This window comes from Acomys minous, assembly GCF_964271855.1.
Source record: "Acomys minous genome assembly, chromosome: 18".
Lineage (NCBI taxonomy): Eukaryota > Metazoa > Chordata > Mammalia > Rodentia > Muridae > Acomys > Acomys minous.
In genome coordinates, this window is record NC_140501.1 from 43,880,550 (window position 1) to 43,905,274 (window position 24,725).

General features: G+C 44.3%; 1 protein-coding gene across 1 annotated transcript in view; it reads left to right on the top strand.

Annotated features, from left to right (window-relative positions):
• Positions 1 to 12,605: 12,605 nt before the first annotated feature.
• GTF2F2 (general transcription factor IIF subunit 2) overlaps positions 12,606 to 24,725 on the top strand; it is a 115,398-nt gene continuing 103,278 nt past the window's right edge. Inside the window, exons 1-2 of the mRNA XM_084767111.1 lie at positions 12,606 to 12,882; positions 14,998 to 15,071. Coding sequence (XP_084623237.1) covers positions 12,817 to 12,882; positions 14,998 to 15,071 — 140 coding nt within the window. The 5' untranslated portion in view covers positions 12,606 to 12,816. The remainder of the gene's footprint in view (positions 12,883 to 14,997; positions 15,072 to 24,725) is intronic.

Below are 24,725 nucleotides of genomic sequence, written 5' to 3' on the forward strand. Positions count from 1 at the left end.
GTACCGAAGGCCGTGCCTGTGTCTTAAATAAAGGCTCTCTCTGCCAAACGTTTGTTGACGGTTGTGGATTGCTGCTGGTTTCTGCTCTGCCCCTCACCGGGAGGATCCCAAGGCTGACTGAAGATACAAGGGGCTCCTTGTTCGTAGGGCTGAGTCCTGAGAGGGGAGTAATAAGCAGGCTCCTTTTCACGGGGCGTTCGTTCACAAGAGTTTCACTGTGTGGCCCTGGCCATCCTGGAACTCAATCTGTAGACCAGGCTGGCCTCCACCTCAGAGATCGCCTGCTGAGATTAGAGGTATGCACCACCACAGCCCAGCTTTCCACTGGGTTTCTTAAACAAGTGTATCTCTGGTAAGGATGTGTCAGGCCTCCGTGAGTGGCACGTGTGTGTTTGAGGATAAACAGACCTTTCCCTTAGCTGAAGCTGCTACCGAGGCCGACCTCGCTGCCAAAGCCCTCCAACTCCTTAATTTTCATCCTGTGACTGATGTGTTACAAATCAGTCCTGTTTGTCCTCTTGGGATAAGCCAATCACAGCTCAGAGCCGACAAACACACTGCTTGAAAAAGCAAACCAACGCATAACCTCAACCTCTAGAACTGTAAACTTTGCCATCTGTAATTTGTTGATTCACCAAGTCCAAGGTCAGACCCACCCCACTGAGACACTCTTGTCTTCAGAGCTGGGGTCTTTTCCCGTTGCAACAGCCTGCAGGAAATGGCCTGAAGAGAATCTGATAGAAACCCACCCTCTTAGGAGCTACTCATGGAAGAAGTGACATGACATCCTTTTCGCTACGCTCTGTTTGAAGCGAATCACTAGGCCTGCTTCCCAGCCAGGTAGAGGGAACATTTCAAAGAAAGGGCTTGCGACATATTTAAAAATTACCGATAGGCTGCTGCTGAGGTGACTTAGTTGGCAAAAGGCTTGCCCGATTTAGCTCTCCAGCACCATGTGAAGCAGACGTCAGGGAGCATGCCCATAATTACACATCCTCAGCTACATACTAAGTTGGAGGCCAATTTGGGCTACGTAAGAAACTCTCTCAGCTAGGCGGTGGTGGCGCACACCTTTAATCCCAGCACGTGGGAGGCAGAAGCAGGTGGATCGCTGTGAGTTCGAGACCAGCCTGGTCTACAAAGTGAGTCCAGGACAGCCAAGATAACATAGAGAAACCCTGTTTCAAAAAAGAGAGAGAGAGAGAGAGAGAGAGAGAGAGAGAGAGAGAGAGAGAGAGAGAGAGAGAAATAGATACTCTCTCTCAAAAAGCAAAACTTCTATGACAATCAAGCTACCCAGAGCATCCGGAGTCCTCTAGAAAATGCATGGTAGAGCATCTAATTACGTATGTCTTCTCATTCTCCCAGCATACATAAACTTTAGTAGTCTTCAGTTTTTCTTGCTTGGTGGAATTAAAAGCAACGTCTAGGGAAATCCATCTCAATTCCAACAATGCGATAGCAACCTACGTAGTTGCTCCGTGTGCCCCCTCCCCCAAGAGGATCCTGTGTAAATCTGTCCGGATAGGGCAGGGAATTTTAATCTTCCCAGTGGTCTCTCCAGCACATGCCAACCTCAGCAGAGAAGTCAGGATCGTCAAGCTGCCCTGTAAAATCCTCAGGGTTTCACCCTTTAAGTTAAAAGGAGGGAGCGAGATGTGTTTTAGCTTCAGAGAGATCCTGGGAAGGGGAAGCTTCCAGGCCACAGTGATAATGAACAAGCTGAGCCTAAATGTTCACAGCAATTATTTCTTTCAGGACATGTTATGAGAAGAGGGAGAAAAATCGATTGAAAACAAATTTGCATTAGAGTTTAAATGTTTAAAAAGCTCAATTATACCTCTTGTAGGACTAACAGTCAATTAATTCTTCCTCTGGGTTTTGAGTGGCTACTGGATCAGTGATTTACAAAAAGGATGCTTGACCCCAGGGAAAGCAATTAGCATCACTTTCGCAGCTCTTGGTTGCTCAAGGTCTGGCAGGGCTGGGAAGAATTGTAATAGACGCACCAAAACAAAATCAATTTTCAACTGTGATGTGCGTGTGTGTGCTCTCCAGACTTATGAAACAGGCAACATCTGTGGCTTGTTAGGGAGGAGAACAGAGGAAAGAAAGAGTATAATGTGGTAACTGCTAAGGGGTTTTGGTCCTGCTGTAGTTGACTCTAAGCCTGGAAACCAGAAAAATTAATTGCAGCGAGGCAGAAATGTTACTAACTGCTGCCTCTTCTCAGGGGTCCTTGCATCCTGATCACGCTGGTCTCCCAAGAGCCTTGTCAATGTCCTGGTTCTAGGAGGTCACAGGGATGCGACCAGATGGGCAACACGTTACAGAGAAAGGCTTTAAACCCAGCCCAGTTCGTTACCGGTCCCCAGTGAGCTGTCTCTTGTCCACAGAATTAAATGTATTTTGTGGCTGCAAGGTTCTGGCACCTGATTGTCTCATTTTAACAATCCCTGAAGAAAGCTAATCCCTCTCCATCCAGAGGCTTGTCAGGCGAATGCCGCAGAAACCCATTGTCACTTGGCATCAAAACAATTTGGCAATCAACCAAATGAGGTTCCTGTGGCTACGACTTCACTGGGTTTTGGAGGCTTTTCCTGGTGGATGATCAAGGGGTGTTGTGGGGAAGAATAAAACAAAAAGACTCTCTGGTCTTGCGATGGAGGGATGAGAAAGTCCTAGGAGGTTGAGACAGGACGTCCTGTGGCACTCTCTGGCACTCAGCACGATGTGTGTATGTGTGTATGTGGTGTGGTGTGGTGTGGTGGTGGTATGTGGTTGGTGTATGCGGTGTGTGTGTTTGTGGTGTGGTGTGTGATGTGTGTATGTGTGCATATGTATGTGGTGTGGTGGTGGTGTGCATGGTGTAGTGTGTAGTTTGTGTGTCTGTGTGTTGTGATATATAGTTTGTATATGGTGTGTGTGTGTGTGTGTGTGTGTGTGTATGTGTGTGTGTGGTGCATTTTCTTTTCAAAGTGCTTAGCAGGCTGGAGAGATGGCTCATCCATTAAAGGCTAGGCTTACAACCAAAAGTATAAAAGCGTTTAGCATATATTAATCACTTATATTAATAGTTTTCATTATGCTATACTCAAAGGTATTTCAATCATATTTCCCTACCCTAATTCCCTCTCCTGTCCCTTTCCACTGACCAAGATGCAATTTTATAAAACTTTATTTAAAGATGGTTTATTTTCTATGTGTATAGATGCTTGCTTTATATGCACACATGGACCACATGTGCGCCTGGGTCTTGCAGGGGCCAGGGGCTTGGGACACTTTGGCTCTAGAATTACAAGTGGTTGTTAGCTGTTGTATGGGTGCTGGGTATTTAACCTGGGTCCTCAAGGTGTGTGTGTGTGTGTGTGTGTGTGTGTGTGTGTGTGTGTGTGTGTGTGTACATGAGGATACAACTTTCAAATCTAAGTGTCTACTGGCCAACCACCCCACTTTATGATCAAAAGGCTCTCATTGCCTCTACTCAGGTCCTTGTGCAGCATCTCACAAGAATGAGATGAAAATTTCTCCACAGAAATAATGACAAAATTAGGATACAGCACCTTGGCCATCTGTGGTGAGTTACTGGGTCTAGCCAATGCTCCTCAGTGGCTCTGATATTACTAATGGTTACTTTTGTGTTGCTGTGATCAAAACGCTTGACAGAAACAGATGGAGGAAAGATTTGTTTTTGCTCGTAGTTTCAGAGGTCTCAGCCCATCACAGTAAGGAAGGGATGCTGGAGTCACTGTGTCGGAAGTGTGTGGGAAGGCTGCTCATGTCACAACGGGCTGGGAAGCACAAAGAGTATTGGAATCAGTGGCCTCCCTCCACCAGCCAACTCCTAGTCCCAAGAGGTACCACAACCTCCCAAACAGCATCCAGAACATGAGCCTGTGGAGGGCATTTCTGACTCAAGCCATTACAACTGCCGACACTTAGGTCCGTCATGCTGGAAGTGCAGCAGACTACACGTGAAGCACATCGCCTTCCCCCTCCCAGCCTGGCAAAGTCAGAGCTGCACGCCCTCATGCTTGGAGAGTCTAATGATCATTTCAGAGAGTACAAAACACAGGACACACTAGAGACACAGCTGAAAAATCCACAAGACAGGTAAACCAGATAAGAGCAAGGGGTATGAAAAAGAGGGGGGATGGGGCAGAAAGAGGAAGAGAAAAAGAAAGAAATGAGGACGATGAGAAAAGAAGAGAGCCAACACCTGGACTCTGTTTAGATCACAGTCAAGCAGACTGTTACAGTAACTGGTTTCAGAGGTGGAGCTCAGTGGTTAGGCGCATTTGCTGCCCAATCATGAAGGCTGGAGTTCAGACCCTGGTGTCCCATAAACCTGATTTATCACACAAACCTGTGGCTCGAGTCCCCAGGAGCAGAAGGGAGGATTGCTGGGAGCATGCTAGCCTCCAGCCCAGCACAAGAAAACTACAGTCCAAGTTTAGGGAGAGATGCTGCCTCAAAGAACTAACCGAGAGTGTGGGAGAGGACACCTGATTCCCTCTTCTGGCTTCCCCATGCACATAGGCACGCACACGTGTGCTCATGTGAGGTGAGCAGGCATGCACACACACACACACACACACACACACACACACACACACACACACACACCCCAATATACAAATAGGTAAACATTTATTACACTATTAATTTCATATTTATTGCTTAATTTAATATAACTTTATTAAATATTAATAAAATGATTTAAAAGCTTTGATCAAAGTGATGAATGATATTTTTCTCCTTTACCTTTTCCTACTGGCTGGAAAATGCAGACATGGTGATCTAACCACGCAGCCACGTGGCACACTGGGACTGGTGTAGTGAGAAGCTGGAAGTTCCACAGGCCTTCCACAGCCTGTGGAGCAGAGTCACATGGCAGCTCAGTTGTTTGTAGCAGAGAGGTGTGAGCGTTATGCCTGGAGAGAGGCGCCCCAAGGGCTCTTCTGCAAAGAAGGGGCCAGGAACTGAACTGACGTCACTCACTGATCCCTGCCCAACACCTTCACTGGATGTGATGCTCTCCTGGCCCTGATGCTTGTGCATTTGGTAGGAATTTGTGTAGAAAGTCTGGGCTTTTGGGCACGGGGGGAAGACCTAGTTTTGCTTTTAGAGAAATATGGACATGATTCCTCATTGATATTCAGCCCGCGTGGCTTCCCTGGCTTGGAAAGCTGAACGCCACTCAGGATCCATCTGTCTAATATGGTATTTTAGGACTTACTGTTATTTGTAATTTTTATCTGGGCACTTTGATCAAGTGTTTCGGTACTGTCCCCTAGCCCTGATTTCGTTTTATATAGAAGGTATGATTTAAATGTTTTGATAAATTATATATAGAAATAAATCGTATTTTATTACAGCGATGACAAATTAAGTTTTCTCATGCTTTATTTAACACTGCATTCCCACAGTAATCCCTAACGGGCAATTAAACCGACTTGCTGAGAAAGAAGGCGTCTTGCAGGCCGCTGGTAGCCAGATGTTACATCAGAGGCAAAGCACTTACCAGGATTAATTCAACAGACTCTTCTCTCATTCATCAGGCAAAGTACATGCAGAGAGAGTCCTGCGTGAGCTTCCAGGAGGAGCATGGTTCAGTTTGTTTCCATACACTGAGTTGTCACTTGGTAGCCGGTCCTGTTGTGCTATGCAGCTAAGCGTCACAAAGGCTTAATCCGTTCACCCGCAGGTCTACCTCGGCTTTGTTTTGGGGTCATCTATTTCTCTCATTCTCCAACATTACTTTTCTTAATCCAAGTAATTCCCACTTATACCAGTACAGCGGTGTCCCTCGGGCTGGTCTGCTAGCGTAGTGGGTAAAGGCATTGGCTGTCAACCCTGACCTCAGTTCAGTTCCCAGAATCTGTGTGGCAGAAGGACAGAACCCTCCTACACGTTATCTTCTGACTTCCGCACACTTCTATGGCAAGAGTAATTAACACCCTCCCACCCCCTGCCCGGCCTCACCCCACCCACCCCACAAACACATCTATGGAACATAAACCCAGAACTAGGCATGATGGCTCATTCCTGTAATGCCAACACTGTGGAGGCTGAGGCAGGAAATCATGAGTTTGAGGTCAGCTTGGGCCACTACAGGAAGACCTTGTTCAAAAACTAAAACCAAAAGAAAAACAATAGTCTCATTTTTTTCCCCACAAGACAGGGTTTCTCTGTGTAGCCTTGGCTGTCCTGGACTCGCTTCATAGACCAGGCTGGCCTTGAACTCACAGCGATCCACCTGCCTCTGCCTCCTGAGTGCTGGGATTAAAGGCGTGCACCACCACACCTGGCCCTCATTATTTTATACTCAAGCTTTAAATTCCTCTTCTAGCTTACCTGTTCTTTGACCTCCAACAGTTTGCCTGTTTCGGCTTCCCCTTCTTCTCCTGCCAGTGGTCTGGCCTCCAGCTAATCACTCTCTGACAGCGGCATCTCCTGTGGACCAAAAACACTGACACCCCAAGGTTTGCATGATTCTCCTTTCCCCCCAGAACATTCACCGTCAATACGTTATGCTAAACACAAACTCAACACTTTAGCCCCTCGTTATTGGTCTCTATTTTACTATCACCCATGCTCTGGATATCTAAAAACATCTATGTATAAGAATACTATACTGTGTATTCCAATGTTGTGTAAAAGTATACAGTGTCTACACTGTATCATGCGCTGCACATCTGTCCCATCACTGCTCTTACCAATCTCTTCTGGGAGCCTGACGTCAAGTGTGCTAGAAGTATTAGCCTCATGAATATTTGCAAGCACTGCAAGTCAGTCTTCTGTTCTGGAGGGGATGAGGAAGAGCCATTTGCCTCACCAAAAACAAAAACCAAAACAAAACAAAACAAAAAAACAAACCAAAAACCAAATGTATTAAATACCAAAACACATCTGCCTATAATAATTAATATATCATTAATTAATTAAGTATCAATTAATATTTTCTCATTTAATCATGCAACCATAATAATGCCATTTTCTAAGCAAGGAATCAGATGCAAAGGAGGATGCAGCAAAGCCATCACTTGTGTGGTGGTTTGAATAAAAATGGCTGCCGAAGACCCACAGGGAGCAGCACTCTAAGTGTGGCCCTGTTGGAGTAGGTGTGGCTTTGTTAGAGGATGTGTGTCACTAGGGGGGTGGGCACTGAGGTCCCAGACGCTGAAGCCAGGCCTGGTGGCTCACTGTCTTTTCCTGCTGCCCGCTGATATAGAACTCTCAGCTCCTTCTCCAGCACCATGTCTGCCTGCATGCCGCCTTGTTTCCCACCATGATGGTAATGGACTAAACTTCTAAACCGTAAGCCAGGCCCAGTTAAATGCTTTCCCTTATAAGAGTTGCTGTGGCCATGGTGTCTCTTCACAGCGATGAGACAGCTTGAAAGTGTGCTTGCTCCTAAGTTGGTGCTGCATACTCAGCGATACAGAGCTGATGAAGAGAGTAGGCTCTTGTCAGTGCGCAACCGTAGAAACCAGGAACATGACTTCCAGGAAGGTGATCATTCTGTGAAAACAAACAAAACAAATAAACAAACAAACAAACAGGTAGACTTTGAGTGTGGCTAAGGGGCAGAGCCCTGGTCTAGTATCTGTAAATCTCTAGGCTTCATATAGGAGGGGGTGGGGAGGAGAGATGGGGGCACACTAGGCACACTAAGAGATGTTATGTGATATGGAAGCAAAATTATCTATGACTTCACTAATATTTGGAAAATAGAATATTATTATTATTATTATTATTATTATCATTATTATTATTATTATGACAGGGTCTTCAGCCAGGCTGGCCAGAACTTCCTATGCAGCTGAGGAGGGTTTTCAATTTCTGATCCTCTTGTCTCGACCTCCCAAATGCTGAGATAATAGGCGTGTGGCATATCCAGTTTTATGCAGAACTGGAGATCAAAACCAAGGCTCTGTGTATGCTGGGCCAGCCCTTCACCAGCTGAACTATATCCATACATTCATATTCATTTATAGTTTTTATTTTGAGACGCAATCTTGTTATATAGCCCTGGCTGGTCTAGTACTAGCTTTGTAGCCCAGGCTGGCCTTGAACTCAAGGAGATCCTCCTGTCTCAGATTCATAAATGAGGAGATTAGAAGTGTGTACCATGGGGGCTGGAGATGGCTCAGAGGTTAAGAGCACTGACTGCTCTTCCAGAGGTCATGAGTTCAATTCCCAGCAACCACATGGTGGCTCACAACCATCTATAATGTGATCTAATGCCCTCTACTTTCATGCAGGCAGAGCACTGTATATATAATAAATAAATACATAAATAAATCTTTAAAAAAAAAAAAAAGAAGTGTGTACCATGATAGCCAATTCTTTTTTCTTTTTTTCCTTTGAGACAGTGTTTCTCTGTGTAGCTTTAGCTGTCCTGGAACTTTCTTTGTAGACCAGGCTGGCCTCGAACTCACAGCAATCTACCTGCCTCTGCTTCCCTGAGTGCTGAGATTATACGTGCGTGCCACCGCACCCATTGATAGCCAGTTTTTAGTTGTAATTCTTGAATAGTATTTCTACTACTGGCTAATGAATAATCGATGTGCCTGTAAAAAATGATTTAGTAGGGTACGCCTTCAATCCCGGAATTCAGGAGGTAGAGGCGGCCAGATCTCTGCGAGTTCCAAGCAAACCTGAATTAGATAATAAGTTTCAGGCCAGCCAAGACCCTGTCTTTAAAATGTCTAAATTTTAAAGCACTTATAGAGGACTTTTGAAAGGAGGGAGGGAGGGAGGGGGAGAGAGGGAGGCAGAGATGCGAATTTTCCTCAAAGTGATGGTCCCTCTAGCTAGAATGTGCTTGATTGAGCGAGACCAAAGAACATTCCCTGCCTGGAGAGGCATCAGGACTGTGGGTGATAGTCAAGGACATAGTTTGAGAGTGGGCTCAGCCACCTGCTCATGCCATGCTGAGCCATTCTGACTCCCTCAACTCACTCGTAACATCTTTATTAGAGGCTTTGCCACATACGCTGTCCCGGCTACCTGACAAAGCTGTACTGCTCTGAATTTACAAGGCACAGGGGAATTCTAGCTGTACAGTCAAGCAAAAATGAGAAAAAGCCCTGGTAGCTTTCTGTCACGCCTCAGACCTTGCACCCTGCCCCAGCTCTAACGAATTCCTACAATGTAGGATTAGAAGAATTAATCTCAGTATTGCAAGCTTGCTAAACTTGTCAGTTTCCAGACTCTTGCCTGGAAATTCTGGCCTTTGCTCGCCTCAATTGTGGTCCAGCTGTCGTAATATTTAGAATGTTTATTGGGAGATCCTGCTGCAGTGTGTCCGGGCACTGGACATTGAGAGCCCTCATCTAGAATAAAGCATGCTCGGTAGTGGCTGTGATGGTTGGGACGTTCCCGCTCCAGCCACTCTAGAAGCACTGGGAAGATTATAATTCTCCTTTTTAAGCAGGTGGGATTGCCATAAGGTCTGAACCAGAATCTAAGCCCTATCAGATATGCTCAACACTTGGGCCTCATTCACCTTAGAAGCTATGAATCTGCTTCTAAGTATGATGAGGAGTGTGTGCATGTGTGCGTGCGTGCGTGTGTGTGTGTGTGTGTGTGTGTGTGTGTGTATGTGTGTGTTTATGAGACAGAGAGACAGAGAGACAGAGACAGAGACACAGAGACACAGAGACACAGAGACACAGAGAGACAGAGACAGAGAGATTTCTGTAAATTGGTTGTGAAATCCTGAAGTGTGAACTTTGTAGATGACAGTGTCATGTTGCAATGTCAAAGACTGGACATGCTTGACCGGAGGTCACAGTTTAGTCTCAACACATTCAGATTTCTCTCAAGAACTGCATGCAGGGTGAGTCATGAACCTTCCGTCCTGTGACCATATTTTCATCTTAAAATTTTTGATAGGAATTTCACTGCTCAGTTATGTGGAGAAATAAAAAATTTTAGAGCTACCCGTTTTTAATCACTGACTTTTGTATTCAAATAGAACCATTCCAAGCCGTTGTTTATTTCTTTCTTCTGTAGCCTTTTTCCTTAGCCATTTATTATCTCCTAGAATCTGTAAACCACACGAAATTTATCTTCCATGACCTACAAATCGAAGCTAAGTTCCTAATCTTTTTCTCCCCCCAAGTTTTAATTGCATCTATTCTATGATGAATTCATTCCCATGACGTAAGTGTTCGTTTCCTCGGCTTCTTTTTGGGGATGCCCTTTCCTTCTGTGCAGGCTTCTCTTCTGGCTTAGGAACGATTTGTTCCTTCACAGCCAGGATCATGTCAGTGTGACAGGGGTCTCCCACATACAGGTTGATCCAGGTTACTTTTCTGTTGCTGTGACAAACACCGTGGCCAAGGTGATTTGTAGAAGGAAGGGTTTATTTGGGGCTCCCAGAGGGATAAGACTCCATTACCATCACAGCGAAGAAGAGCGTGGTAATAGTCAGGCACCATAGCAGGAATGGCTGAGCGCTCACAACCTCAAGCAGGAAACAGAGAGAGGGTGACCCAGAAACAGCTGCTGTCTTTAAACTGTCTTCCAAGCTCATGTTCAGACAGTCCACTCAGCTCTGCTTATAGCATCCAACTGCTTTGCTAGTCCACAGTCCCAAAGCCTTCCACATGCCTCCAAAACCCAACATGCTGAGGGTTTTCAGAGTGACAACCCATTCCCTGGTGCCAACTCTGTGTTAGTTACTTTCCCATTGCTGTAATAAAACACCACGACCAGGGAAACTTATTGAAGAGAGAGTTTATTTTGGGCTTACTGTTCCCGAGGGTTAGATTCCATATTGGTGATGTCAGCGACAGCAGGTGGCAGAGCATGGTGAAAGGGACTGGAAGTTGAGAGCTGAGGGCTCGCACCTTAAACTGCAGGCAGGAGGTTGAAAGAGAGCACTTAAAAATGGTGTGAGTCGGGCTGGAGAGATGGCTCAGCGGTTAAGAGCACTGACTGTTCTTCCAGAGGTCATGGGTTCAATTCCCAGCAAGCACATGGTGGCTCACAACCATCTACTACGTGATCTGATGCCCTCCTCTGGCCTGCAGGTGTACATGTAGGCAGAGCTCTGTATACATAATAAATAAATAAATACTTTAAAAAAATGGTGTGAGTCCTTTGAAACCTCGAAGCCTGACCCAAGTGACATACTTACTATAACAATGCCAAATTTTCTAAGCTTCTCCGATCAGCCACCAAATGGGGACCAGGTATTCCAATGCATGGTCTACAAGGGGACATGCCATTCAAACCATCAAATAATTAATCATGAACTCTATAAGTTGGACAGTGCACCATAGGTGCTTTGCTCACCCGGATATGCTCAATGCAAATATCTCATTTTAAAATCCCACTCCTGGGGCATTCCGGGCTTCTTTGCTTTCCTTCTCTTACAGTCTCCTATTTTAATTTATTCCTTCTGCTTGAACCAAGCCCAAAGCAGCTCTCATTTGCTTGCCTTTTATACACTCTAAGCCCATTTCCTAGCCTTTATAGGAGAATGCAGCCTTCATGTTCAATGCGTGCCTGGCCTTTCCCATCACACTCGTTTTGCCAGCAGATCTCAAGAGACCTGACAGTTTTTACCAGATCTTATGCGGCACACATATAGACTTTCTGCAGTTTTGCGCATAGCTCTGGTGTGTGATTCAGTAAATCACTTGCCATTCTTCCAACACCTTACTGTTTGTTTCTCTTCGGCAAATGTTCATTCAACCAAAGCCTACTGACATCCCACAGTATGTCAGACACTGGGCTAGATGTTGTGCAAATAGAATGAATAAAGCATGATTTCGTATTCATCCATTATGTCTCAGTAAATCTGGGGCAAAAGCAGTATTATTGTCTAGGAGGAGTTCAGTTAGAAAGCAAAGGTAGCTATGTAAACGTGCATCTCATTGTACAGTGTTAAGTGTCACCCACTCTGATATGGAGAAGCAGAAGTTCCTCTGACAGAGTGGGAAAGTCTCTCTTCCCTGTAGTCTTTGTTGTTGTTATTGTTGTTGTTGTTATTATTATTATTATTATTATTATTATTATTATTATTATTTTGTTTTTCGAGACAGGGTTTCTCTGTGTAGCCTTGGCCATCCTGGACTCACTTTGTAGACTAGACTGGCCTTGAACTCACAGTGATCCACCTGCCTCCGCCACCCAAAGTGTTTGGATTAAAGGTGTGCACCACCACGCCTGGCTCAGATTTGTTTCTTACAAGTTAGGTCTTACTGACCCAATTAGATGGCTTTCTGGTTTTGGCATCCGAAAAAGTGCATTCTGCTTGTGCAATGTGAAGTTCTTGGTTTTCAGGTCTTGAAAAGGCATGTGTCCAGTATACTCTCTACTCTAGTGCCCACTTGTGTCAATGATGTTGGGCCAAGAATGTGATTTTTTTTTTTTAATCCCTGATTCTGCCCTTAAAATGCCTTATCTCTTCAAATAGGATCGGGTAAATCCACACAGGTTTTTTTTTCTGTCTAAACCCTTTTCCATTTTGGTACATTTTCTTTTAACTCGGTGCTTGGTTGCTTGAGATGTAGCTCTTTCTTTCCCTGCACACTTACCAAAGTCACACCCACCTAAGAAGTTGGCGAAGCAGGAAATTTGACCCTTACGGCGCACCGTTCTGACGTACTTGCGCAGGCGCAGTTCCCGACTGAGCGGCGTGTTCTTTCCTCAAGTTCCTGGTATCCCGGCCGCTGTACGACGCCGGCTTTTCTCGGACTTCTTACCCTAGCGGCTGGCTCTGGACCGTCGCTCTCTGTCTTTCAGCTCGGAGCCACTGCTTGTGCGCGCCTCACGCCGCCTCAACGGGACAAACTCATGGCGGAGCGCGGGGAACTCGATCTGACGGGCGCCAAACAGAACACCGGCGTGTGGCTGGTCAAGGTGAGACGCGAGCCCCCGCGGGGTACTTCCGAAAGTTCTGGGTCCGTCTGCCCCGGGCCACCGCTGTTCTTAGAAGCGGGTCGCTCTTGCGTCTGTTTACAGGTTAGAGAACTTACTTTAGGGACGCAGGCGGTCTCTCCACTCCCTCCGCCCAGCACTGAGCTCTCTTTACCACCAAGAAAGACCTGGCCTTACTGGGAGCCTGGGCTGATGTTCCCTGAGTCCGTTTTACCCCAGGCCTGAGAAGTTTTTGCGTTGTTGTTGTTGTTGTTGTTGTTTTTGTTTTTGGTAAAGTTGACTTCAGTCATCAATCTGTATAAGTTAGTTGAATAGCTATTTCGTACAGTTTTCTGGGCCACAAAGTGGAGCTGGTCCCTGTGTTCTTTATGCGGGGGCGGTGGTGGTGGGGGGCGGGGTTGGGGTGGAGGTTAGAATCTCTCTTTGTGACCCCCCATGGCCTGGAATTCGCGCTGTAGACTCCCGCCTCTGTACACTGCTAAAGTGTTCTTCCCTGGGTTGGTTATCCTGGTGGAGTTCTCAAAAGACCTGGAGCTTTTGGACTTAGTGTTTTTAAAGAGCAAGTTTAGGTCGTATGAAACTAGCCAGTAAATATTTTATAAGGTCATGGCAGGCTTTATTTACCCTAGTGGGCACCGTTTATCTGGATTACTTTTTCATCTTAAGGGGAGGCTGTTAGTCTTTGGGGACTTTTGTTTTTAAAAGCCATATTTAAATGGGGTCATGAAAGTTTCCCAAACTCAAAGGAACCTTTGGTTTATGAAGGCTCTATCTTTATGATGCATGTCAGCGTTTTACATACATGGCTGAGTTCTTATTAAGACACAGTGTTTCTTTCTGTTCATTTCTCTAAAACAGCTCTCATTTGCCAGGATACCAGGGTGTGTTAAGTTCTTCAAAGCACTTAAGACAGCTTCTTTCTTTCTTTCTTTCTTTCTTTCTTTCTTTCTTTCTTTCTTTTTGTTTATTTTTGTTGAGACAGGGTTTCTTTGTGTGTAGCCCCAGGTGTCCTGGAACTCACTTTGCAGAGCAGGCTGGCCTTGAACTCACAGAAATCTGCCTGCCTCTGTCTCCCAAGGGATTAAAGGCACGAGTCACCATGCCCTCCTTAACATAGTTTCTAGTGATTGTTTGTCCGATGTTGAGCTACCATTAGCAGCAGCAGCAGCAGCAGCCGCCGCCACTTTCTTTGCACTCTGATTAGTGTTTGGAACAAAACTACTTTTCCAGTATGTGATAAATATAAAAAATTTAAAAGGCTGTATGTCAGAAAAACACAAAGTGAGCAGGACTTAAGTCTTATCAGTGTCATTGGATTAAGAGCCTAAGACATTAGTGGAGCGCACTTCTAGGCGAGTTTGTGGTGCTGTTTCTGGAGACAAGGAGGTCATGATCTAATTAGTGGGTTAGTTACGCCTTGGGAGGATTTATAATTTGGCTTCTCTGGGAAGTGGAGGAAGGCAGTGGGTGGAGGCCTAGTTAGAAGAAGATCCTGTCTCTGTGTTCTTAGGGCTGTGTCTTGTCTTGGCCCCTGTCTCTATGTATCTTGGCTACCATGGTGGGAACTGCAGTGTTCTTCTTGCTCTTCCCACCATGACGGACAGAAACTTGATACCTGGTGCAAAATAAACCTTAAATTGTTTCTTTCAGGTATTTGGTCACAGTGACAAATATACAGCAAAGAGTTGTATTAGAAGGCAGAGTTTCTCTGGGTAGCCCTGGCTGCCCTAGACTTTGTTTGTAGACCAGGCTGGCCTCATACTCATGAAGATTGCCTGCCTCTGCCTCCCTAGTGCTGGGATTACAGGCATGTGCCACTGCACCCAGCCTAAACTACTTCTTTGAAGAACAGAGCCAAATTACCTATTAAAAATTAGTATATTATTCCATTTTTCCTTAGAATTTAACCCCTGGTGACTTCTGTATCTGGTTTTAGACACAATGTTTGTATGGTTAAGAGCAAAGTCCCTGGAGGTAGCTTGTCATTGAATCCTGGCTTTATCACTTTATCATTTACAAAATGTATAATCTTGGGGAAGCTATATGATCCTTGAGTACCCATATTCATAATCTCTGAAATGTTTTGCTTCATTTTAGGTTCCTAAATATTTGTCCCAACAATGGGCAAAAGCCCCCGGAAGAGGTGAAGTTGGGAAACTGAGGATTGCCAAGTAAGTTGTTTATATATGAATATAGTACATAAACTATAAACTTAAAAGCTGTTGTCTGAAAATGCTTATAATGGCTTCTGAATGTGATTAAATTCTTAGAGGATTAGTTTAGAGGGTGAAAGTTCCTGGGCATGTTACCAGGCCATGGGATATTTATTCTGTGAGGAGATAGGCTTGTGCATGTGTGACAGGTGGTATGAACATAAGCTTACTCACACAGTGAGGGAGCAGATGACACGGTCTCCCCATCCCTCCATGTCTTCTGGTGTGCAGAGGTGTGTGCTTAGGTTAGGCGTACCTAGAAAGTACTTTGATAGGAGGACTTTGCTACTGTCATTGCTTCTGGCTGCAGGCCATGGAAAGAGATAGGGGGCGTCTAGAAAAGACGCACAGAGAATCCTCAGAAGCGCAGTTGGTGTCCCCTGAGACTTTGTGCTCCATTCTTTCCATCCAGTCATATTTGTCGCCCTTCTTCTGTAAGGCGGGCTGAACCCAGGTCCTCCATGCTAGAAAACATTCTGTCACTGAGCTTCATCCCCAGCCTTATCCACTCGCTTTATTTATTTATTTGTTAGTTTGGGGTTTTTCTATGTAGCTCTGGATGTCCTGAAACTTGCTCTGTAAACCAGGCTGCCCCTGAACTCAGAGATCGGCCTGCCTCTGCCTCCTGATTACTGGGAATAAAGCTGTGCACCACCATGCCTGGCTTCATCCATTCATTTTAAAAAGATTTTATGTGTGTTTGCCTGTATGTATATCTATGTGCTTGCCTGGTACTTGAAGAGACCAGAAGAAGGCATCTCATCCCTTGGAATTGGAGTTATAGAGAGTTGTAACCCACTGTGAGGATGCTGAAAGTTGAGCTCAGGTCCTCTGGAAGAGCAGCCAGTGCTCTTGACTACTGAGGTGTCTCTCCAGCCCCTTGTCTGTTCACTTTTAATCTAATTCCAGTGAGTTCCCATGTTTGCGACTTCATTGAAATAGCTATCAATTGTTACTACTGTCCCCATCTTCATCAGTTAGCTTTTGTTTCATAACAACACTTTAAAATTTTTAGTGCCTTAGAACAGAAACCATTTTATTTGCTCACAATTCTCCCGGTGTGCTGTTTGGGGCTAACCTGGCAGGCCTTCCTGACTGGACCAGCCCTGTTAATATTGGGTGGCTTGGTATCAGGTAGGCAGTGGCCATCTTTTTCATCTCCAATGTATTCTTTCATGTGGTGGTGAGATTTCACAGTAGCAAAAGAAAAGGGGGCCTGTAAGTACAAGCAATTTGTAAGCCTGAGCTTGTGTCTGTTTGCCCAAGTCCTGTTGGTCAAAACCAAATCCAAGAGTTAGCAACAGATTCCAACACGAAAGAATTTATTGCTGTGAAAACTTATGTCCTTCATCTACATTCCCAACTCTGCAGAATCAAGTAGCAGCAGTCTTGATTGACCCTCATCAGAGTTTGATGTGGCTGATCATTTCTTCTTTCCTTAAAACTGCTACTCTACTGCATCAGGACAGCATTCTGCTGCCTTCTCCCTTCATGATGATCATCTTTATATCTTTTGCTAGGCTCCCCACTCCTCATCTCAGCATCTTACTTTACATGACTCCTCCTCTCAGCCTTCAGTGCTGTTCTCCTCTTTCCTTTCTTCTTCTTTTTTTTTTTTTTTTAAGTGGCCTCGTCTCTCTGCCCAGCTTTAAATGTCAAACACTCAAGTGTGGTCCTCCCCCAAACTCTAGGCTGGGTGACTCTGGCCATCTCTTCCATATTCCCACTTGGGTGTCTTGAGTGTATCTCAGGCTTAGTAATTGCTGCCTGCTTCTGTCCGGAGCAGCTTCCTTGAGCAGTGGGCCCCCACATTTCAGGTCCCTGTTGACATCAGCTCACTGAGGGCTTCCTGAGCACCCATTGAAACAGCATACGACATTCTCTGCTTCCTCCCTCTTTTCTTGTGTCTGTTCTTTCCCGTAGTTGATTGCTTTTCACTCTCTGCTCTACCCATCTGGCCTACTATATGTTTGTGTATTGCTCATCTTGTCTGGTATGTACACGCTACAAAGTCAGGGTTTTGTTGACTCAGTGAAACCTTCTAAAGCAAGTTTAGTAAAAATAGCTGTTTTACTCTATATATTTCTTTATACAGTAGTTCCAAAAATGACACCTAGTAAACAAGAGTGTGAACATTTTAGGGCTTAAAATGTTCCTGCTTGCTGAGTGGTAGTGGTGCATGCCTTTAATCCCAGTACTGGAGGCAGAGGCTGGTGGAGCTCTGTGAGTTCAAGGCCCACCTGGTCTATAAAGTGAGCCTAGGATAGCCAGGGCTGCACAGAGAAACCCTGTCTCAAAAAAACAAGACAAAACAAATTATTGCTTGCTCTCTAAAGTATGGAGTTTATGTCCCCTATCCCGAAATACCCAGTGTCTGTGAGAACTCAACTTTTCAGGGGCCATTTTAAAGCTGCCTAAAGAAAGACACCTCACTCTGGGATTAGACTTGTTAACTTTCTTCTGGGCTTTGCTCTTTGATACAAAACTTGAGACTTTGCTTTTTTTTTTTTTTTTAATTCCCTAAGTATTTAGATCTTTGTCTTACTTGTTTTATAGTTTAGTTCCTTGTTTCTTGTATGTGCTTGTGTGCACATGTGTATATATGCATGTTTAAGTGTTCCCCAGCAGCTGTCTACTTTGTTTTGTTTGTTTGTTGAGACAGGGTCTGTTACTAAGGCTCAGGGGTCACCAGTTCTTCTAGATTGGCTGGCCAGGGAACCCCAGGTATCCACCTGTGGCCCCCCACACTGGAATTATAAGCAAGCCACCATGCCTGGCTCTTTATGCAGTTGCTGGGGTCAGGTTCTCATGCTGCGGTGGCAGCACTTAACTGGTGTGCTAGTGCCGCAGGCCCAAGTTCCTCAAACCATAATCTAATTGGTTAAAAGTAGGGCAGCGGTCTAAAGCCAGGTAGGAGCCACACCTTTCTCAGGGAATGATCACATCAGGATATCACACATGCTAACAAGCTTTACCACCAACTCCCTTGCCACACGTATTTAAACAGTGAACCAGGCTTGAATTCAGGCCATTTGAGTGGTAAGAAAACTGTAGCTGGTTGCAGTTCCGTTTGGATTTCTAGGCTCTGTGCAGGCCACTGAATCTTCCTGAGTTTAGATCTCTTCTCTTTCTTTCTTTCTTTCTTTCTTTCTTTCTTTTTGTTTGGTTTTGTTTGTTTCTTTTTCAAGACTGTGTAGTCGTGACTCTCTGGAACTCACTCTGCAGACCAGGCTAGCCTCAAACTTGGAAATCCGCCTGCCTCTGCCTCCCTGGCAGTGTTGGGATTAAAGGTGTGCACCGCCCTGGCTCACTACCTGTAGTTCTTTTTGAAGGTCAAAGCTTTGTGAGATTTCCCATCCCTGTTTAACATGTCTGTTGGTTTCATTGTGGAAAGAGCCTGAGGGACTGGGGGTTTATTCTGAGATTGTGTTTCTTAGAAATGTCAGAAGGACTTAATAGTTTTTTCTTGGAGCCCACTACTAAGATAAGAGCTGGGACACGTATTTCACTGAAGAAGGCAAGGCAAAGGCTTCATTTATACACTGAAGCCCTTGTCATGTGGGGTGAGTGCTTGAGACCTGGCTTCTGGTGTGTAGTTGTTGGCTTTGGGACTTAGCTTTGTAAGCCGTCACTTCCTTGCTTGTGAAGTGTGGGTGTTAATATGAATGCCTCCCCAGCCCATAGGGCAGCTCTAAGACAATAAAAGCTTTGGGCTTGTTAAATGTAAACTCAGATGTGTCCTCATCTTGAATATTACATTCCTGTAAACCTATACAAAGACCATGCCTATTAGAGGAATGTCAGATCTCAGCATGACAGCCTGAGACTTACGGGAGTAAGGTTCAGGGAAGTCATGTGAGCTCCAAGTTCTGCATTGATCACTGAAGTGTGATATTAAAGGGGATCTTCAAATAAGCAGTGATGGCTGTGCTTCCATTCTTCATTTGTGTAAATGCCAGTGCTTGCTTACCCTCCAGGGTTACCTGATTTTAGTCAGAGAGGATGTCAATCAGGCCAGGACAGAGGGGTCTCAGCAAGACTGAGGCTGAGACAAGTTTATTTCAAGCAATCAGACTTCTTATACACTTAACAAAACAAAATATAATGGTGGTTGCCAGGATACAATGAGGGTTGCAAGCTAGACTGGGTACACAAGATTACTGTCTAAGACTAAAATCATTCAGCCATGCTTCTATATTAGCAGTTCGACCCTTTGTCGCCTAAGACCATCAGAAAACACAGATACTTACAATTCATAACAGTAGCAAAATCAATGAAAATAATTTTATGATCACAACATGTAGAACTTATTAAAAGGTCATAGCGTTAGGGAGGGTGAGAACCACTGGTTTATATGCTTCACTGACTTCTAGAAAGTGCAGAGATACATAGGTAGCGTGGAGGACTGCCTCAGTTTCTCAGGCACTGAGGCACACAGTGCCCCAGGAGCCACGAACCCTTAACTTGAAACACCCATGATGCATGCCTTTCAAGTCACCTAGACCAGGCCAGCTCCATGATTCCCTGCACATTGGTAGGGCATTTCAAGCTCTCTGTCCCCCTTATTTTAAAGCAGATGGCTTACATAGTGCGCCTGGTATTCATAGGGTGGCCATACCTATAGGTTGCTTGGATCAGTCGCAATTGATAAGTTTCCCTGGGTAGTTATTGAAATGTCCAGTTTCATTCCCCTGAGTATCCTAGTATTGATAATAAACTGTGGTTACTTAAATGCTACTGTATGTTTGTGTGTGTGTGTTTGTGTGTGTGTGAGAGATGTGATGTGTTACCAGGCCATGTTTTTGTTTTTTGAAAAAATTTTAAAAGATTTGTTTGTTTGCTTATTTATTTATGTACGATGTATGCAGTATTCTGGCTGCATGTATGCCTGCACACCAGAAGAGGGCACCAGCTCTCATTATAGATGGTTGTGAGCCACCATGTGGTTACTGGGAATTGAATTCAGGACCCCTGGAAGAACAACCAGTGCTCTTAACCTCTGAGCCATCGCTCCAGCCCCCAGGCCATATTTTTTGTATAAAATAGTATTGTTGGCCTTTGGACACCCAAAGTCCTATAGAAGTGCTGTGTATATGTGTTTTCTTACATTAAGAATATATCCCCTTCTTATATTAAAAAAAAATTACCTTAGTACAAAATACAAAGTCATCTGTATTTCCCATTCCCACTCCTTGGAGGTGGTGACAGTTGGGTGTGGAAGCCTCTCTATTGCATCCTGGTTATTGTGAATGTGTAGCATATGGATGTGGTTTTAAAGCATCTTTGTTTATCCCACTGATTCTCAGACTCCTTTAGACTCAGCGTTGCTAATTTCAGAAAACAGCACAGAACTGATTGTGTTCTCGCTGTCACTCACTGTTACAGTATGGAGGCTTAAGGCTTTGGTTTAGTATTGCTCCGTTTTCCTCTCTAGGGTACTCGGCTAGTACTCTGTCTACCCAAAATGACAGGTAGTCTTGCCTTACACAGCATCTGGCCTCTTTACTACTAGCACGCCTATAGTAAGGAGTTCCTGGGATTGCTGGAGAGAGGCTTGAAAACAGCTTGCTCCCAGCAGGTCTCTGGCTGCCTTCTGTGTGTCTTGTTGACATTGCTAGGTGACTGAGTTTTCACTGCTGTTGCTACAGGACTAAGTTTATAGTTGCCTGTGTGTGTGTGTTGGAGGATGTGTGGCATTGAGTTTTTAAAAAGAGTAAATGGTTTAGCAAGGCAGCGTGGTACACTAGTTAGATGTAAGGACCCAGAAGGCAGGTTGGAGGTTCAGTCCTAACCTTGTCACCAACTAGCTGTGCTTTTGGGATAAATTGCTTAAGGGAATGTATTAATTCCTCAAGTTCACCCTGTGACTTGGTAAGTCATAGCATACATCACATACAGACCGGACAGCAGGCACCATGAGGTGCAGGGGAACCTTTCTCTGTATAGCAGATCTCCCAAGGTCAAGGAGTGTGTGCTGAGCAGCATAGGCCAGAAGCTAGAAAGATCTGCACAATATCCTGGTTCATCTCTGCAGACAGGGCTGTGGGGTGGAGAGACAGAGAAGCAGAGGGAGGGAGAAATTTCGCCTTCCTTAAATTTAGTTCCTATTTAATACCTGAGAAACGAGAGCTCGGCTGTGCTTATGCTGAGAGTGACACCTTATTTAGACAGCTGGACATAGGGCCATTTACGTAAATCAGTTATGAGATACTCTGATCCTCTGTACTTGGGTTGTTTTGTGCTTTGGGGCATCCAACATCTTACTGAGCTTATAGTCTGCCTTAGCTTCTTTAATTTTACATTACCATCCTGCCTTAGAGCACTACAGTTTTCTATGTTTGTGCTGCATTTTACCTACAGTTTTGACTACTATACTTGCATGTCTTTTCAGAGACACTTGATTTCTAGCTTTATTTCTTATTAGATTTAACATCTCAGATTGTTTGGGGCCCATCAATAATAAATAAGAAATCAATGAGATAAAAATTGAATGAATTCTGAACGAATTCATACTTCTGATGAGCATTTAAATTGGTACAAACTGTTTTAAAGACACTGCTTATGTGTATCAACGCATAGAGCAACATATGCAGCACACGCCCTTCACAGTGTTGCTGCTCACAACAAAGCGGCGTGTAAATCACTATTCCCTGGTAGGTACTTTACAGCTCAGCATTGTTATTAGTTCTTATTGCTGCCATCACAGACACACACAGACAGACATTGGGACTCAGCTGAGAATTGGGATGATGAAAATGAAATCTTAGATTGCATTGTATATTTTTCAAATTTCCTTCATTCACTTTAGAACATCTTGAACTCTTTCCTGGACCTTTCTAATGTATAAACGTCAATATTGTTGATATTTACAAAGCAGTAATTTTACAGATGGCTCTTCGTGACTAGATTTAAGTCATGTATCCTTGGCAAGAGTATTAAAAAAGTACAGTCGGATATTTTCTGGCATCCCAGAGAGATTTGCATGTTTGTCGTTTGTCCTTTTTTGGGTGGTATTAACTTGATCACTTGCTTAAGGGGTATCTCCAAAGTTTCTTTGTTCTAAAGTTACTTTTTACTTTTTTCTAATTATATTTTTTGTGGGGTGATGCTGTATAAGTATGCTGTACTTCATCAACATTTTTGTTGATTCATTTATTTTAGTGTGAACTTAGAAATTCTGGCTTGTTTACTGAATCAGATGGTGTTCCAGAGGGATGCTTTCTTTAGCTGCTAGGAATCTTTTACTAGTATGTTTCAGAGGCCTTCCTCTGTAGATGCCAGTAAGCCGTTCCTTTATGGAGATAGCCTTTCTTTGCCCTTTCGCTTTGACAACTTGCCCAGACTGTCCCTCAACCTTCAGTGCATCATCTTTACTCCATTCTGACTATGACTTTACTATCCAGCCTACATCTCTTGCTCAGTTGTACCTCTAGTGTAGTTGACGATTTCATATTATTTGGTTGGTTTTCTTAACTAGGAAAAGATGGAACTTTATTGTGTATCAATGGTAGTAAGAACTTATGGCCTTTTTGGTGTCAGATCCAAGTAATACTTAAAAGTGAAGAACAAAGACATGGGTTTTGTTCTTTTTTTTTTTAAGCAAGAGGAATGAGTGGAGCTTGAAGTGTTGAGAAATGACTCAGAATGGTGAAGGAGGAAGAGGAAATACATAGAAATTTGATAAACATCTGAAGGATGGCCAGATGTTTACCTCATTGCTTTCTTTCATTGTTATTTGTACAACTAGTTGGTGTTGTGCATTTTGGCCACAGATCATTAGATAAAAGATATGTGGTAATTTTAATGTGGAACAATAAAATCTTGGGTACTTCATACACTGACACACCAAGGTAAAAAAGGCATATGTATCTACTTTTTTAAAAAGTTATAGTTTTTTCAAAGATGAGCTTTGTTTCCTATGAAGTTATCCTGTCAGAGCTCATTAATCTGTCCTCATTCCAGCTAAGTTGCTGCTATAATTATGTAAAAAGGAAATTACCCTCCCCTCCTGTGTTCCCTAATTGCATCTGGGTGATTTTCTAGTTATTCCGACTGAAAATGTCAGTGTGATCTTTAATTCATCCCTTCTCATTTGCTGCCCACTTCCAGCTGTTTCTTCTTGTGTCCGTTCTGACAGCTTAACCCTGTGAACTTCCTCCATTTAACCACCACCTGGTTCAAACCTTTGGGACTTTGTGTTCACCCCCATTCAGTCCAGTAGACATTATAGAGTGGTTGTTCTAGGGTTTTATTGCTGTGAGGAGACTCCATGACCACGACAACTCTTGTAATTGAGGCCAGCTTAAAGTTCAGAGGCTTAGTCGACTATTGTTATTGTGGGAAGCGTGGCTGCACACAGGCAGACATGGTGTTTGAGTGAGTGGTAGCTGGGAGCTCTACATCTGGATTAGCAGGCAGCAGGAAGAGCAGGGAGCCACTATGCCTTGCTTATGCTTTTGAGACCTTAAAGGCTGTCTCTGCGCCCCGTGCCCCGCGCCCCACTCCCGTGACACACTTTTTCCAACAAAGCCACACTTAACTCTAACAAGGCCATATCTTCTAATAGTATCACTCCCTATAGGCCTATCTATGCGGGCCATTTTTCAAACCACCACATTCCACTCCCTGACCCCTATAGCTTATAGCCATATCATAATGCAAAATGCATTTAGTGCAACTTTAAAGGTTCCTATAGTCTCAACCCTGTTGAAAATCCAAAGACTCTGAGACTCATAGCAATCTCTTAACTGGAATCCTCTATAAAATAAAAATAAAAATAAAAAAGCAGATCACATACTTCCAACATATAACGGGACAGGATATACATTACCATTCTAACTCCAAACTCTGCATCTGCATGTCTGATGTCAAAGTACTCTTCAAATCTCCGACTCCTTTTAGCTTTGTTGATGGCAGCACACCTCTTTCTCTTGGTCTGGTTCCACTACCCTTTTAGCAGCTTTCCTTGGCATGTATCCCATGGCTCTGGCATCTCCACATCTTGGGGTCTCCAACACAATCCAGGCTTCATCTTCACAGCTTCACCGCACGGTCTCTCAAGGCCTCCATGCAAAAACATTCCCACATATGCCTGGTGTCAGCACCTTTCCTTATTCCTTCATGCTAAAGCCACAACCACATGACTGAAGCTGCCAAGTTCTGCTGCTTGCTGGGGCTGAGACATGGCCCTCTTGTTCAAATACATTTTCAACCAACTTTCTGTTTTCAGTAGGTTTTTCCTTCACTGCCTAAGCTTGGTTGTCCTGGAACTTGCTTTGTAGACCAGGCTGGCCTTGAACTCTAAAATCTGCCTACCTCTGCCTCCCCAGTGCTGGGATTAGAGGTGTGCGCCACCTTCCTGGCCCTAAACTTTTCCATTGCTTAGCTGGGTAGGCTCTTTTCCTGAGCTCACCACTCCCTTTATTTCATTTAGTATCTTTAATCTCTCTATCTCCTTGAACACAGGATTTAGCCTCATTCTGCTTACTGGTACCCCTTTCCTCAAATTGTACATTTTTTAGCTTTCCTTGCTCAGCTTGCTCCTTTTCATTATAGACCTGCATAAGGGCGACCACTAATAACCACATGACACAGTCCACACTCGGCTGCTTT